Consider the following 16817-nt stretch of genomic DNA (forward strand, 5'->3'; position numbering starts at 1 on the left):
CGGACAAACCTGGTCTGCCTTCAGCAGCTAATATGAAGCGGCTGACCGGTAGGCCTCCACAGCCCAGCTTCAGTGACAGGACAGCCGGCTCAGCCCAGCTCCAGCCAGAGGCCGACAGGGCGGTCTACAGAGCCCAGCTCCAGCCCGAGGTCGATGTGGCTACCTTACCGCCAGACCACCAGCTGAGACCCACGAGGTGGTTTCCCCTGCAGAACATCAGACGGAGGTCACTGTGGCGACCTGATCTCCAGAGCTCCAGCTTGAGAAACAGGAGGTGGTTGTCCCTGCAGAGTTCCAGCTAGAAGTCAACTTGGCTACCTCATCTCCAGAGGTCCAGCCTGAGACCAACGAGATGGTCTCTCTAACCATGATCTTGCTAGAGGACTACGAGGTAACCTCCAACACCATGTTCCTGTCTGAGCTCAACAGCATGGCCTCCCAAGTTCACTTCCTGTTAGAGGTCGATGGCACAGCTACCAAGTTCTGCTCACGACAGAAGCCGATGAGACAGCCTCACATGTCTTGTACCAGTCTAAGCCTGAGGCCGATGAGGCAGTCTACCAAGCCATGTTCACACCAGAGGCCGATGGGACACCCTTACACATCATATTCCTGGCAGAGGCCGATGGGACAGTCTCCTAAGCTTTTCTCATGCCAGAGGCTGCTGACACAGCCTCCGAATCTGGGCTTTTACCTAAGAACCCCAGCATTCATGTCCTACCCCAGCCATCTGACCCCAGCAAGCCTACTGCTGATCCACCACCTGCTTTCCACCTGTATGCGCAAAGTCTGCTCCTCAGCTCCTCTGGAAAAAGACCACATTATAGACAATGCCTGCCAGGACCACCATAAGGGGGACTTTTGGAAAGGTGCTTCTCATTTCCTCATTTGTAAGTTGCTTTGGATAAAAGCATCTGCTCAATGAATAAATGGGGGATCTAGGGGAGGGGGATCTGTCAGAGATTTCCTCTCACATTGGAGTGAGCAGTGCGCTCAGCAGCCAGAAGCACTACAGAGAGTATCTCAGGCTAAAACACAAAAGAGATGAAACTCATTGATGATAATGTCTCTGATAAATCTGATGTACAAACTGTGCTAGAGACTGAGCTCGATCTCTGTGAGGACTTGTCCACTTTAAAACACAAAACATTTTAAAAACAAGAAAGAAAGGGTATTAATTAAAGAATATTCTCACACTATATGATTATTAAATGATGAAGCTGTAAAACATGTCTAGACTTATGCATGCAAAACGATTAGACAAAGTGCTGCTGCAGTCTATGAGTCCGGCAGTTTCAGCAACTTTGATGTGGTAAAAACCTTAATGGCCTCACGCTGGTGTTTGGTTTGAGACGTTTGTCCTCTAGTTTCCATCTCACACCAGAGAGTGTGTGTCAGTGTTAATGGAAACAGCACTGTGGTTTAAAGTGAGAGATATAAACTAAAGAGTCTGATTCTTTCTTTATCAGGGCTGTAAGAGATGTTAGACTTTTATAAATCCAGTGGTTCTGATCAAGATGGTGGTTCTGTAGCACGCAGCAGCTACTTCAGGACCAGAAATATGGTGCATTGTTATGTGTAGTCCAAACCACCACCAAAGAGATCAGGACCAGGTTTTATCAAAATTTTTATTATGTCAAGTGTTTCCTTAATATACACAGTACACACACACACTGTACACACACACACACACACACACACACACACACACACACCACAAGTGTTTTAAACTTCTGCTTTAATGCGTATTTGTGTCTTTGTGTTAATGTGAACATAAACATTAGAATATATGAATATTATATAACATAAAAACTATGAAAAATAACAAAAATAAATTATAAATCTGCTGGCTGCGAGGCGAACATGTTAACCCTGAAGGACATAACAACAGAGAAAGAACTGGGATAAATTAAAGTATAATCTCACAACTTTGGGTAGATTTGAATCATGTAATGATTAACCTGTATAAACCATGTTATTAATATGGAGAGATTATTCAATGGTAGATTGTGCCTTAAATGAGAAAATAACAAATCTGTGTCCTCCTACTGCTGTCTGACATCGACCTGAACTTCACAAGCTTGTACGTGCTAATCCATGCTAGCAACATGCTAAATCATGCTAGCAACATGATAATTCATGTCAGCAACTTGCTAATTCATGCTAGCAATGTGCTAATTCATACTAGTAACATGCTCATTCACGCTGGCAATGTGCTAATTCATACTAGCAACATGCTTGTTCATGCTGGCGATATGCTAATCCATTCTAAAAACATGCTAATCCATGCTAGCAACATGCTACTTAATGGTAGCAATGTGGTTATTCATACAAGCAACATGCTCGTTCATCCTAGGGTCATGCTAATCCATACTAACAAAATGCTAAATAATGCTCACTCGCAATGTGCTAATTAATGCTATCGATGTGCTAAATCATGCTAGCAACACGCTAATACATTCTAGCTGCATGTTAAACATGCTAGCACGGTGCTAATTCATGTTAACAGTGTGTTAAAACATGCTAAGTCATGCTAGCAACATGCTAATTCATGAAGAGGACATATCCAGTCTGTCCAGACCGTTCACAACATACAGTATGAGGTGCATGGGCATTCACAGTCTGGGAGTGGCACTCTTGGAAGGTCATCAGAGTTCAGTGAGCTAAAGGAGATTATGGCTAGACAGCAACAGCAAATAGACCAACTTATTCAGAGTTTAGCTCAAATGCAGAAGGCTTTCGGATTGAGCACTGCAGTCTAACCGGATTATTTGTAGGTGGTGTAATAAACTGGGGCATTTTGCGCCAGTGTGTGTTGGGAAGCGTAGAGTCACCCATTTCCAATCCGCCTGGCCCGTAGCGTTCAAGGGATTTAGTTAATTCTGATATAGTAAATAGTTTGATGTCATCATGCCCTCAACATGTCATCCATATGGGGGGAGTCTCAGTATACTGTTTGGTTGACACTGGCTCAATGGTTTCAACTATTACCGAGACTTGTTTTGCAGCTTGGTTCAAGCCTTGGGGGACTTATCTCATGAAAAATGGGCAATGGTCTTTCTATAACTTACTGGGGTTATATGGAGTCAATCTGTGTGGATGGGTGCTTCCGAGGTGCGGAGTACTGCTGCTGAAGTATCCCCATGGTGGTTTGGCCGACCAGGTTCCTAGAGTTGTGGGGATGAATGTTTTGGGCCACTGTTATCGGGACCCCTTTGGATGGCATGGCTCTTCTCTTTTTGAGCTACCAGCTGTGTTGCAGGCCCATTCTTTCATTATGCAGGATTTACAATACTGTCACCAGGTTGACGCTAATTCAGTTACCGAAATGGTGGGTCGAGTTAATGTCCGGGGTTGTCGATTGTGTCGCATCTTGGCTGGGACATTAAAATTGGTAGCAGCCACTTGTTCGGTTCAGTATTCCAGTGGTACAGTATTGTTTGAACCATTAGCTTTGGGTCTTTTTGCAGGGCTATTGGCCTCTCCTTCAGTGGTGAGAGTGAATCAGGAGACAGTATATGTGCCAGTGGTAAATGCCGGTACTGTTGATGCCGTGCTTTTTCCTCGCCTCACTATTGGTACTCTAAAGGCCGTGTACATAGTTAGCTTGCCCACCAGAGTTAGTGAAGTTTTACCAACTGTGGTGTCAGCAGGTGTTCAGACCACCCAAGTCTTTCTAGTAGGGGGTTAAATTGAATCCTTGGAGCTATCCGTGCCTTCAGTCATAGACCAAGGGAAAGTTCGGTAATTGTTGTTGCGATATGCATCCGTATTTTCATCTCATGAGGGGGATCTGGGATGTACCGACCTTATCTCTCATGATATATCCCTCTTAGATGATACCCCTGTTAGGCAGTGGTATCGGAAGATACCTCCTTCCGAGGATGAGGTCGTTAAGGCCCACATAAATCAGTTACTTGAGGCCCAAGTTATTAGGCAGAACTATAGCCCTTATACTTCTCTGATAGTCCTTGTGAAGAAGAAGGACAGTGGGCTGCACTTGTGTGTGGACTATTGCCATCTGAACTCAAGGACTAGGAAGCATGCATTTCCATTTCCCTGCATAGAGGAGACATTGGACTCCCTGGCAGGAGCCCAGTGGTTTTCAGCCAGGGACCTTGCCAGTGGGTATAATCAGGTTCCTGTTTCGGAGAGCGATAAGCATAAAACAGCATTCTGCATTCCGTTTGGGCTAATTGAGTGGAATATGATTCCCTTTAGACTGTGTAATGCACCTAGTACCTTCCAGCAGTTGATGCAGAGGCTGTTTAGTCATCAACAAGGACAGTCTCTTCTTTTGTACCTCGATGATATCGTGGTACAGAGGATGGGATAAAAAGATAAGTTGGAAAAGTGTAGAGGTAAGGTACCTGGGTTACGTGATCTCATCAGAAGGGGTCACTACGGATCCAAGTAAGATTGAGGCAGTGACTCAGTGGTTTCGTCCCACTAGTGGGAGTGAGGTGCACTCCTTTTTGGGTTTTGCTAGCTACTATCTCTGGCTTGTGGAGGGGTTCGTCAAATTGGCTGCTGCCCTGCACAGGCTGGTGGCGGAGCCGTCGAGCCCAAGACGTCCGAAATGTTCAGGGCAGGATTTTGCTGGGGCCTGGTTAGCACAGTTCCAGTGGACATTTGTGGAGTTAACGTTGCAACTCACCATAGCCCCAGAACTTGCTTATGCTGATTTCTCTCTATCCATCCCAGGAGCAAGGAGTTAAGCTACGACCTATAGCTTATGCTAGTCGTAGACTAAGGCCCACTGAGCACAATATGACTATAGTTTTATGGAGTTGGAATTTTTACCACTGAAGTGGGCCATGATAGAGAAATTTAGAGAGTATTTGTTGGGGCATAAGTGTGTGGTGTTCACAGGCAATAACCCTCTCAGCCATTTGACCACAGCCAAACTGGGGGCAACAGAACAGCGTTGATTTCCAGATAAAGTACAGGTCAGGCCACAGTAATAGGAACGCAGACAGCTTGTCCAGGCAGAATCCTCCAGTAAGGGAAGAGGTTCAAGGTTTGGTTCCAGGGTTGGCTGTTCCCAGGATGATGGCCCAGGTGGCTTGGGGGAGCAGGTGGCCCAGGTGAACCAGGTAACTGGAGAGAGATCCAACAATCAGAAAATTGTTAAGGTTTTGGAGGGAACAAACACTTCCAACACATGAGGAGCAAGTGCTTGGCAAGGCCAGTAGTTGCGATGCTCCATCAGTGGGACTGACTAGTGGAACAAGAAGGTGTGTTGTACTGCCAGATGTTTCGCCCGGACAAGCGGGAAGAAATCCTCCCAATAGTGATGCCTACTGCTTTGCAGGGGGAGGTTCTAACCCAACTACTTTAGCTACATGGGCACCAGGTTGTGGAACATACCACCCAGTTGGTAGGTCAGAGATGCAACTGGCCAGGCATGTCCTCTGACAATGCTCGTTGGTGCCGGAAGTGTGAGAGGTGCCAGTGCACCAAGGGCCCCTCACTGGCACATAGTTATGCTATAGTTATAGTTCATGCTAGCAAGGTATTTCTTTCTCTTTCCAAATCATTAAAGTAAAAGCTTATACAACTTTCAAACCTTCAGACGGCTTTCTCAAGACAACATCAAAGTTTATTGTGAATAACCAACTATCTAGTTTGCATAAAATTTTTATTTTACCTTATTGTTGTGTGTGATATGTCTCTGGACTCTCAAACATTTGCATGATGTGATGAGGAAAATATGAAGTTTTCTTTGCAGTTATGAAGAAAAGTCTTTTAAATAAAGAGGACTACTGCGTTGTACATTCACTTTAGTTTTATTTCATTAAATGCATTTTTACATTTTCCCCTGAATTTCTCCCTAATTTATTCATGGCCAGTTCCCACCCTCCAGTTAGGTCTCCCCTGTCACACAACAGCTACCAACCAGGGAGGGTGAAGGCTATCACATGCTTCCTGTGAGACACGTGAATCCTGATAACTGCATCTTTTATAACTTCTGACCATCAGGGGGCAGCATAACACACCCACAGATGATAGGCTGGTGTTGCTGTGATTGACAGGGGAGAGAGAGCATATCCCTCCCTCCTTGAGAGCACGGCCAATTTTGCTCTCCTGGACTTCGGGCCACGGATGTCTGTGGCGTGGTTAGGATTAGACCCCGAGACAATAGGGAGAATGATTTTGTACTGCGCCTCTCAGGAGCCCTTAAATGCAGCTGTAAGTACGGCTGGTAAATACCTCCACATTACAGTTAGACCAAAATCATTAAAATATACGGACAATATAAGCAATTAGCTCTAGTTACATCTAACACACTGTTTTCTCCTCAAATCAGTATTTCTTCCATTTGTATCTGAATTTCTAATTTGATCTTAATTTGAAAACAGTCAGGATTATTGGAAAGATAAGAAGCATGAAGGCAAGAACTCCAACTCTAAAAATGGAGAGCCAGACCAGCACATGCATCTGATCAGGATAATTGGAACCTGTATGGAAAAATAAAATTGTTTAAAAAATAATAAACATCAGGAGCTGAAATATATAATGGAATAACACTGAAAAAATAATACTGGATGATTTATTAACAGGAAAAGGTTTTAACTACAGTAAATTCTGTTATAGAAAGTGAAAGGAAGTTTATTTGATCAAAACTCTTACCTTCTCCATGGCTGCCCTTTGAATCCTGGCGTGTAACAGAATCTGTGTTGTTACTAACCGTTCCAGGTGTAGGACAGTGTTTCATCTCTTCACCTTTACAAATACATTGGAAAAGCAGCAAATAAACAGAAATGATACTAAATATGAATAATGTCAAATATTCAACATTTAATGCATATGTACACAAATCCAAAGGTTCCCTTTGCAAAACCTTCACACTAACTGTTCCTTAGTGGTGGAATGCACTTCCAATATCAATCCGGACCGCAGAATCTCTCACCATGTTCAAAAAACAACTAAATACCCACCTCTTCAATGAACACCTAACAAACTCATGAAAAAAAAGGCACTTACACCTCTACTCTGCGTTTGCTTCTTCTGGAATTCAATTAATGGATCTTGAATGGTAGCACTTATTGTATTGTTCTCTGCTTGATATCGCTTTGCTTGTATCTTTCTCATTTGTAAGTCGCTTTGGATAAAAGCGTCTGCTAAGTGCATAAATGTAATAATTCTGGTTAAAGTGTTGATCTGGAATTAGCAGGTTATCAGAGTAAAACTGTTTACCTTCAAATTCCAGACGTGTTCCAGATGTGAACTTTATTGTATTTCCCTCCACTTCTCCACAGAAATAGTCTCCTGCATCATCTTCTCTCGTTCCGATAATGTTGAGATCAAACTTCTGGTCATTTACAGTCATACCGAAGCGGCTCTCTTTAAATCCCTCTGCAAATGTGTAGCCACTATTAGAGCTGTAATATCTTACAAAATACCGAGGAACTTTTCCAAAACTCTGTCTGTACCAAGCTAAATTATTTTTGTTTGTGACCTTGCTCATGCTACACTCCATAGTTACATTTTCTCCACGCTTTACTGTTTTCACATGAAGCTCCTTGATGTCAGACGTTTTTCCTGTAAAAAAGTGTTTAATATTTAATGTTTAATGTCAGTAAATGATTTAAATATGAAATCTGACTATTTTAAATGAAAGTTTTCAAAATGTTACTCACCAGCTGTGCAGAGAGAAAAAAGAGAGTAAAGCGCGACAAAGAGTGTGATCATCGTTCCTGTTTAGACAAAGTGATAGTGAGGTAATGAACTTGTGAGTTCAGTAGAAAAGCAGGTCCAGACTCACGCCTGATTGGATGCTTTGAAGCTGTGGACTGATTTGATTGGTCCATTAGCTGTAATGAGATGTGAAGCTCACAGTGAATTCTTGTCTATTCTGATGCTGTGATGAGTCACATGACTTTACAGATATGATGTACTGGAGCTCTATCAGTCCTGTGTGCTGGAGCCTCTCTGAGAGAAGAAGTTTAATGAAGTGCTTTTAGGTCAGCAGATCTAACAACCCCAAAGAGGAATAATGTGTAATCCCGCTGTGGGGGAGGGGGACGCAGTACAGTTTCAGTACGGTCCTTTCACAAATCATTTGTCTAAGGTAGAACCTGGAGTGAGCGTATATACGGGGTTTTACGGTAACCATCAGACACTTGGGGGGAAACGCTCATCTGTATTATTTAAGATGTAGACACTAGAAAGGTTTTCATGCAAATGAAACACTCAGCATCACGGCGTGGTCCGGGGGTCACTGTGTGGAGGAGGTGAACTTACTGGATAGCTGAGTGAGGTAGCCAGTGAGGCCAGAACACTTCCAGTTTCAAGTTTGGTGATGTTGGGGAAAGGGTTGTTATTGTCAGTGGAGGAGGCAGAAGGCCTTATTGATAAATAAAACCACACTTTGCTAGGACTGGAGCAACGTTACTGTAATGAGCTCACCCTTGTGCTGCGAGTGTTTGTACTGAGAACATTGAAAAATACACACGTCTCATGTCGGCCTCCGTGGATAAAATCTTCTTACACCAGAACAGTTCCTCGTTTGCAGGTTTTCCTCCATGATCACATGCTGCTTGAGTGCTGGAACCAAATGAAACTAATAAAAACAATGAAAGGATGAACCTCCAGCAGAGCTGCATACGCATAAGTGAGGTATGGAATTGCAGAAGTGATCCATGGCTCAGAATTAATTCCTCTGTGTGACAGCAAACCTGTGATTATAAGCCCCGCCCACAAACAAGCCTAGAAGCAGTCATGAGAGTGGACTCGAGTGTTCAGTCCAAGTGTGAGAGCGCTCTTAACACATTTGTAGAAGTGTTACTGGCTGCAGCAGCGCTCTCTCACATCATGCAGTTGTTTCAGTTGAACAGAAATAGCATTGTGGTTTCTGAGTTTCTGAGACTGAGTGTTTTAATCAGCAGCTCACACTGACTTCTTTTGGGTCACTTCAACAGTCCAAATGTCTTCATGTTAGAATCTCAGGCTAAAACACAAAAGAGCTGGAGTTCATTCATAAAAATGTCTCTAAAAATATCATGTAGAATGTCGAGAGCACTATTTATTCAAACTGTGCTAGAGACTGTGCTCTATCTGTGTGAGGCCTGTTATCCACCCTAAAGGACATAACAACAGAGACAGAACTGGGATTAATTCAAGTATAATCTCACACCTTTGGATAGATTTGAATCGTGTAATGATTAACCTGTATAAAACATGTCCACAATTATTCATTCAGAACGTTTAGACAAAGTGCCCCAGTGTGTGAGGGTGTGGAGGAAGACTCGAGAGGCAGCCGGAATCTTAACTGATCTCCGGGTTCACGATTATTCAGGCCGCGCTTTTCAGTGCACTTTCAAAACAACAAACAGAAAACTCACGCCTTTTTCTCTGTTAGGTTCAAGTTCACACTTCTTGGTGTTTGTGTGTGTGTGTGTGAGTGTGTATCTGTGTGTGTGGGGGGGTGTACATATGTGTGTGTGAGTGTGTGTGTTGGGGGGGGGGGGTGACTCGTGCTCTGTCTCTTTCTCTTACTTGCAGGTTCAAAAAAGCTCAAACAGCTACAAATAATTAGACTGTCGGTTAGACCCGCCTCCTCTCCATCCACAGCTGAAGCTCGACCACGCCCCCAACACCACAGTTACCTTCCTAAGGCTTTTAGTTTTATTTAAATTACAGGTGGTATTTATTTATTTATTATTTGTGTTTGTTCCTTCTTTTAGCTTTTATGTTATATAATATTCATATATTGTAATGTTTATGTTCACAAACACAAAGACACAAATACACATTAACACAGAAGTTTAAACCAGGCTTCACTGTGTGTGTGTGTGTGTGTGTGTGTGTGTGTGTGTGTGTGTGTGTGTGTGTGTGTGTGTGTACAGTGTATCCTAAGAAAACACTTAACATAATATAACTTTTGATAAAACCTGGTTCTGACCTCTTTGGTGGTGGTTTGGACTACACGTAACAATGCACCATATTTCTGGTCCTGAAGTAGCTGCTGCGTGCTACAGAACCACCATCTTGATCAGAACCACTGGATTTATAAAAGTCTAACATCTCTTACAGCCCTGATAAAGAAAGAATCAAACTCTTTAGTTTATATCTGTCACTTTAAACCACAGTGTTCATTAATAAAAATGTCTCCAAAAATATCATGTAGAATGTCGAGAGCACTATTTATTCAAACTGTGCTAGAGACTGTGCTCTATCTGTGTGTGAGGCCTGTTATCCACCCTAAAATCTATTTTCCATCTCACACCAGAGTGTGTGTCAGTGTTTTATAAAAGTCTAACATCTCTTACAGCCCTGATAGAGAAGCAAACTCTTTAGATTTTATCTCTCACTTTAAACCACAGTGCTGTTTCCATTAACACTGACACACACTCTCTGGTGTGAGATGGAAACTAGAGGACAAACGTCTCAAACCAAACACCAGCGTGAGGCCATTAAGGTTTTTACCACATCAAAGGTGCTGAAACTGCCAGACTCATAGACTGCAGCAGCACTTTGTCTAAACGTTTTGCATGCATAAGTCTAGACATGTTTTACAGCTTCATCATTTAATAATCATATAGTGTGAGAATATTCTTTAATTAATACCCTTTCTTTCTTTTTTTAAAATGTTTTGTGTTTTAAAGTGGACAAGTCCTCACAGAGATCCAGCTCAGTCTCTAGCACAGTCTGTACATCAGATTTATCAGAGACATTATCATCAATGAGTTTCATCTCTTTTGTGTTTTAGTCTGAGATTGTAATATAAAGACATTTGGACTGTTGAAGTGACACAAAATAAGTCCGTGTGAGCTGCTGGCTAAAACACTCATCTATCTGAGGCTTGAAACCACAATGCTATTTCTGTTAAACTGAAACATGTGATGTGACAGAGCGCTGCTGCAGCCAGTAACACTTCTTCACATGCATTAAGAGCGTTTGGATCGAATACTTGAGTCCACATCCAGAAATGATTCTGGGCTCGTTTGGGGGCGGGGATGAACATCACAGGTTTGCCTTCACATTGAAGAATTCCTTCTGAACCGTGAATCGATTGTGCAGTTCCATACGTCACTTTTGTACACACAGGTTTGCAAAATGGTAGCCATTACGTTCATCCTTTTCTTCTCAGGTGATGAAGAATAGCAGTTTTTGGAAGCACGGCATGTCATCATGCAGGAAAACCTGCAAAAGAGAAGTCATTCTGCTGTAAGAATATTTTTAGTCATGGAGGCTGATGCTGAGCCAAACTGCTCCAGTGCTGTGAAAGTACACCTCTCCCTTCCCACCTTACACTCTGTAACAGTGGACTACATAAAGTTTATCCCAATATGCAGGCAATACATACTCTCTGTAGTGCTTCTGGCTGCTGAGCGCACTGCTCACTCCAATGTGAGAGGAAATCTCTGACAGGTCCCCCTCCCCTAGATCCCCCATTTATTCATCAAGCAGATGCTTTTATCCAAAGCGACTTACAAATGAGGAAATGAGAAGCACCTTTCCAAAAGTCCCCCTTATGGTGGTCCTGGCAGGCATTGTGTATAATGTGGTCTTTTTCCAGAGGAGCTGAGGAGCAGACATTGCGCATACAGGTGGAAAGCAGGTGGTGGATCAGCAGCAAGCTTGCAGCAGTCAGATGGCTGGGGTAGGACATGAATGCTGGGGTTCTTAGGTAGAAGCCCAGATTCGGAGGCTGTGTCAGCAGCCTCTGGCATGATAAAAGCTTAGGAGACTGTCCCATCGGCCTCTGCCAGGAATATGATGTGTAAGGGTGTCCCATCAGCCTCTGGCGTGAACATGGCTTGGTAGACTGCCTCATCGGCCTCAGGCATGAGCATGGCTTTGGAGGTTTCTTCGTCTGCCTTAGTCTGGCACAAGACATGTGAGGCTGTCTCATCGGCTTCTGTCGTGAGCAGAACTTGGTGGCTGTGCCATCGACCTCTAACTGGAAGTGAACTTGGGAGGCCATGCTGTTGAGCTCAGACAGGAACATGGTGTTGGAGGTTACCTCGTAGTCCTCTAGCAAGATCATGGTTGGAGAGACCATCTCGTTGGTCTCATTCTGGACCTCTGGAGATGAGGTAGCCAAGTTGACTTCTAGCTGGAACTCTGCAGGGACAACCACCTCCTGTTTCTCAAGCTGGAGCTCTGGAGATCAGGTCGCCACATTGACCTCCGTCTGATGCTCTGCAGGGGAGACCACCTCGTGCGTCTCAGCTGGTGGTCTGGAGGTGAGGTAGCCACATCGACCTCGGGCTGGAGCTGGGCTCTGTAGGCCGCCCTGTCGGCCTCGGGCTGGAGCTGGGCTGTGCCGGCTGTCCTGTCACTGAAGCTGGGCTGTGGAGGCCTACCTGTCAGCCTCTTCATATTAGCTGCTGAAGGCAGAACAGGTTTGTCCGACAGGCTGGTCCTCCTCAAAAAATGTTAAGTCGGGGTTGAATTCAGGTCTCACGAACACCTTTATTAATAGTCCAACCAACTGTGATACATTACTTAGTCCACTGGATGTAGTGGCACTCAGGAACTCATCCCACTAGCGAGATGGGCCAGTGTATTCCACTTTATTACACAAAACTTTATTTATGCAATTTAACGTTTGGATTTGACATTTGAACTCCCTCCTCAGTTCTTTAAACACTTTAACAAGTTCAGTGCAGCTGAAAGTGCTGATGTAGTGCTGCGTCATTTCCCATCACGACTATTTGTAGACTACATACAGCCTTTTTACTGAGACTTCACATCTCATTATCAGTCCAGAGCTTCAAAACATACAACCATCCAACCCCCAGCCCTGGAGATGTGAGGCGAACGTGCTAACCACTAAGCCAGTCATGAACATCACTCACATAAATGTCTGAATATAATCAGGGAGGACTATTAGATACATCGATAATGGACTTTAACAAAATGATGACACACACAGGGTAATATGGCATTTGTGGAATTTATTAAGGAGGCACAATGTAAATTGTGTAAAAACATTAAGATAAAGAAAACCTTGACACTTCATCAGTCATCAATATACATTTCTAATGAAACTGAATATTTATTGCCTGGAGATTAATTTCAGGTTAAACAGTGGAATCTCATCAGTAATGCAGTAAACACTCGTCTTTATACTCAGCCCTCTTCTCGACATTCTACATGATATTTTTAGAGACATTTTTATGAATGAACTCCAGCTCTTTTGTGTTTTCGCCTGAGATTCTAACATGAAGACATTTGGACTGTTGAAGTGACCCAAAAGAAGTCAGTGTGAGCTGCTGATTAAAACACTCAGTCTCAGAAACTCAGAAACCACAATGCTATTTCTGTTCAACTGAAACAACTGCATGATGTGAGAGAGCGCTGCTGCAGCCAGTAACACTTCTACAAATGTGTTAAGAGCGTTCTCACACTTGGACTGAACACTTGAGTCCACTCTCATGACTGCTTCTAGGCTTGTTTGTGGGCGGGGCTTATAATCACAGGTTTGCTGTCACACAGAGGAATTAATTCTGAGCCATGGATCGCTTCTGCAATTCCATACCTCACGTATGCATGTGCAGCTCTGCTGGAGGTTCATCCTTTCATTGTTTTTATTAGTTTCATTTGGTTCCAGCACTCAAGCAGCATGTCATCATGGAGGAAAACCTGCAAACGAGGAGCTGTTCTGGTGTAAGAAGATTTTAGACACACTTTAAGAAAAAGATTAACTGACAGCATTAAATTGAACATGTTGCATCCACACAGATCAATTAAAGATCATATGAGGTACAGTCACTATGGCAACAATCATTCAGCATCACCACCTGTAAGATTAAGTCCAGCACTTCCATAGTGATAACTCACTGTAATTAACAAACCTGAATAATAAAGACATCTGAAAGCAAACTCATCCAGTGTTACAAACTGTAGTGTGTCCAGCCCTGTCACATTCAACACCCGTAACACGTCTTATTCACTATTAACACTTGATCCTAGTTTAAGTCTTTTAAGCAGCCAGGTGGTTTACCAGTTCTCCCTCTCCTCCTGGGAGTGTGGATTGACATTTGGTCTGTCTCCTCCAGCAGAAGAGTTTCAGCTCCATCTGGAAAATGACTGAGCCGTGACCCATTCCATTTCTTTCCATCACTAAGTATGAAAGTGCTTGGTCCAATTTGCCTCTGAACAGACAGGAGTGACCTTTGACCTCTGCCTTTGAGTACATGATCAGGCCTCCAAACTCTCACCTGATGTCCAGTCTTGATTACAAGCTCCTTTGCTCCTCTCCGTGTATCAGTGTATGTTTTGTATTTTGTCTGTTTCTCCCTAACAATGCCCTTGACCTGTGAGAATTTGTCACTTTTCTCCCCCACAGGAAAAATGTCCACCTTTGTTCTCCTCCTGTGATTGTGCAGTAGCTCTGATGGGGAGACACCGGTGGTTGAGGTAGGAGTAGAATGAAAGGGTATGAGATAATCACACTCTTTCACAACTCAAAGAGCTTTCCTATGCTAATCAGTACTGTGCTAATAATGCTAATCACATTTCATCTGGAATAACTTCATGTCTAAATACTAAAGTGATAATTTAACTAAATTCATTTATACATACACAGTGTCATGACCTTTAATATTGTTCACTGTTAAAATCCACACCATGTTTTAGTTTTAGTTACACTTTAGTTAAAATGTAAACACTATCAAGTTACATGCACACTTTCTTATTAACTGCTGTATGTAACATCTTTTAGTAAAAAGAAAGAATGAAAGTAACCTTTTCTACTGTAAACCTTTCTAGTGTCTACATCTTAAATAATACAGATGTGCTTTTCCCCCCAAAGTGTCTGATGATTACCGTAAAACCCCGTATATACGCTCACTCCAGGTTCTACCTTAGACAAATGATTTGTGAAGGGACCATACTGAAACTGTACTGCGTCCCCCTCCCCCACAGCAGGATTACACATTATTCCTCTTTGGGGTTGTTAGATCTGCTGACCTAAAAGCACTTCATTAAACTTCTTCTATCAGAGAGGTTCCAGCACACAGGACTGATAGAGCTCCAGTACATCATATCTGTAAAGTCATGTGACTCATCACAGCATCAGAATAGACAAGAATTCACTGTGAGCTTCACATCTCATTACAGCTAATGGACCAATCAAATCAGTCCACAGCTTCAAAGCATCCAATCAGGCGTGAGTCTGGACCTGCTTTTCTACTGAACTCACAAGTTCATTACCTCACTATCACTTTGTCTAAACAGGAACGATGATCACACTCTTTGTCGCGCTTTACTCTCTTTTTTCTCTCTGCACAGCTGGTGAGTAACATTTTGAAAACTTTCATTTAAAATTGTCAAATTTCATATTTAAATCATTTACTGACATTAAACATTAAATATTAAACACTTTTTTACAGTAACAACTTCTGACATCAAGGAGCTTCATGTGAAAACAGTAAAGTGTGGAGAAAATGTAACTATGGAGTGTAGCATTAGCATGAGCATGGACATAATAGACAAAGATAAATACAAAGATAAGTTAGAAAAGTTAGTTTTGTACAGACAGAGATTTGGAAAAGTGCCTCAGTATTTTGTAAGATATTACGGGGAAAGTTACACAGTTGTTGATGAATTTAAAGATAGCCGCTTCAGTACTACTAAAAATGACCAAAAGTTTGAGCTCAAAATTAGCGAATTGAGAGAATATGATGGAGGAGACTATTTATGTGGAGAAGTGGAGGGAACTGTACTAAAGTTCACATCTGGAACACGTCTGCAATTTGAAGGTAAACAGTTTTACTCTGATAACCTGCTAATTCCAGATCAACACTTTAACCAGAATTATGTGTACATATGCATTAAATGTTGAATATTTGACATTATTCATATTTATTATCATTTCTGTTTATTTGCTGCTTTTCCAATGTATTTGTAAAGGTGAAGAGATGAAACACTGTCCTACACCTGGAACGGTTAGCAACAACACAGATTCTGTTACACGCCAGGATTCAAAGGGCAGCCATGGAGAAGGTAAGAGTTTTGATCAAATAAACTTCCTTTCACTTTCTATAACAGAATTTACTGTAGTTAAAACCTTTTCCTGTTAATAAATCATCCAGTATTATTTTTTCAGTGTTATTCCATTATATATTTCAGCTCCTGATGTTTATTATTTTTTAAAAATTTCATTTTTCCATACAGGTTCCAATTATCCTGATCAGATGCATGTGCTGGTCTGGCTCTCCATTTTTAGAGTTGGAGTTCTTGCCTTCATGCTTCTTATCTTTCCAATAATCCTGACTGTTTTCAAATTAAGATCAAATTAGAAATTCAGAGACAAATGGAAGAAATACTGATTTAAGGAAAAACAGTGTGTTAGATTTAACTAGAGCTAATTGCTTATATTGTCCGTATATTTTAATGATTTTGGTCTAACTGTAATGTGGAGGTATTTACCAGCCGTACTCACAGCTGCATTTAAGGGCTCCTGAGAGGCGCAGTACAAAATCGTTCGCCCTATTGTCTCGGGGTCTAATCCTGACCATACCACAGACATCCGTGGCCGGAAGTCCAGGAGAGCAAAATTGGCCATGCTCTCATGGAGGGAGGGATATGCTCTCTCTCCTATGTCAATCACAGCAACACCAGCCTATCATCTGTGGGTGTGTTATGCTGCCCCCTGATGGTCAGAAGTTATAAAAGATGCAGTTATCAGGATTCACGTGTCTCACAGGAAGCATGTGATAGCCTTCACCCTCCCTGGTTGGTAGCTGTTGTGTGACAGGGGAGACCTAACTGGAGGGCGGGAACTGGCCATGAATATATTAGGGAGAAATTCAGGGGAAAATGTAAAAATGCATTTAATGAAATAAAACTAAAGTGAATGT

The 16817-nt window shown here is 42.5% G+C and overlaps 1 protein-coding gene and 1 gene segment (V, D, J or C); one reads left to right on the forward strand and one right to left on the reverse strand.

Moving 5' to 3' along the window:
- Nucleotides 1–5780: 5780 nt before the first annotated feature.
- LOC124626075 (immunoglobulin lambda variable 4-60-like) lies at nt 5781–8546 on the reverse strand. The segment is given in 4 exon segments: nt 5781–6461; nt 6634–6726; nt 7201–7545; nt 7644–8546. Coding segments are annotated over 4 exon segments (615 nt in total).
- Nucleotides 8547–14807: 6261 nt separating this feature from the next.
- On the forward strand, nt 14808–16817 carry LOC128628750 (uncharacterized). The gene is made up of 4 exons (XM_053675824.1): nt 14808–15249; nt 15348–15716; nt 15868–15960; nt 16132–16817. The coding sequence occupies exons 1-4, from the start codon at nt 15198–15200 to the stop codon at nt 16254–16256; spliced, it is 639 nt and encodes a 212-aa protein (XP_053531799.1). The 5' UTR covers nt 14808–15197; the 3' UTR covers nt 16257–16817.

The sequence above is a fragment of the Ictalurus punctatus genome, chromosome 25 (assembly GCF_001660625.3).
Source record: "Ictalurus punctatus breed USDA103 chromosome 25, Coco_2.0, whole genome shotgun sequence".
NCBI classification, from domain to species: Eukaryota; Metazoa; Chordata; class Actinopteri; order Siluriformes; family Ictaluridae; genus Ictalurus; species Ictalurus punctatus.

Excerpts from the sequence above, each read along its gene's own strand:
- LOC128628750 (XM_053675824.1), top strand. The coding sequence starts at position 15,198 with ATGATCACACTCTTTGTCGCGCTTTACTCTCTTTTTTCTCTCTGCACA. Across the intron at positions 15,250-15,347 it reads TTTTTCTCTCTGCACAGCTG|TAACAACTTCTGACATCAAG; the intron begins GTGAGTAACATT and ends ACTTTTTTACAG. Across the intron at positions 15,961-16,131 it reads AAAGGGCAGCCATGGAGAAG|GTTCCAATTATCCTGATCAG; the intron begins GTAAGAGTTTTG and ends TTTTCCATACAG.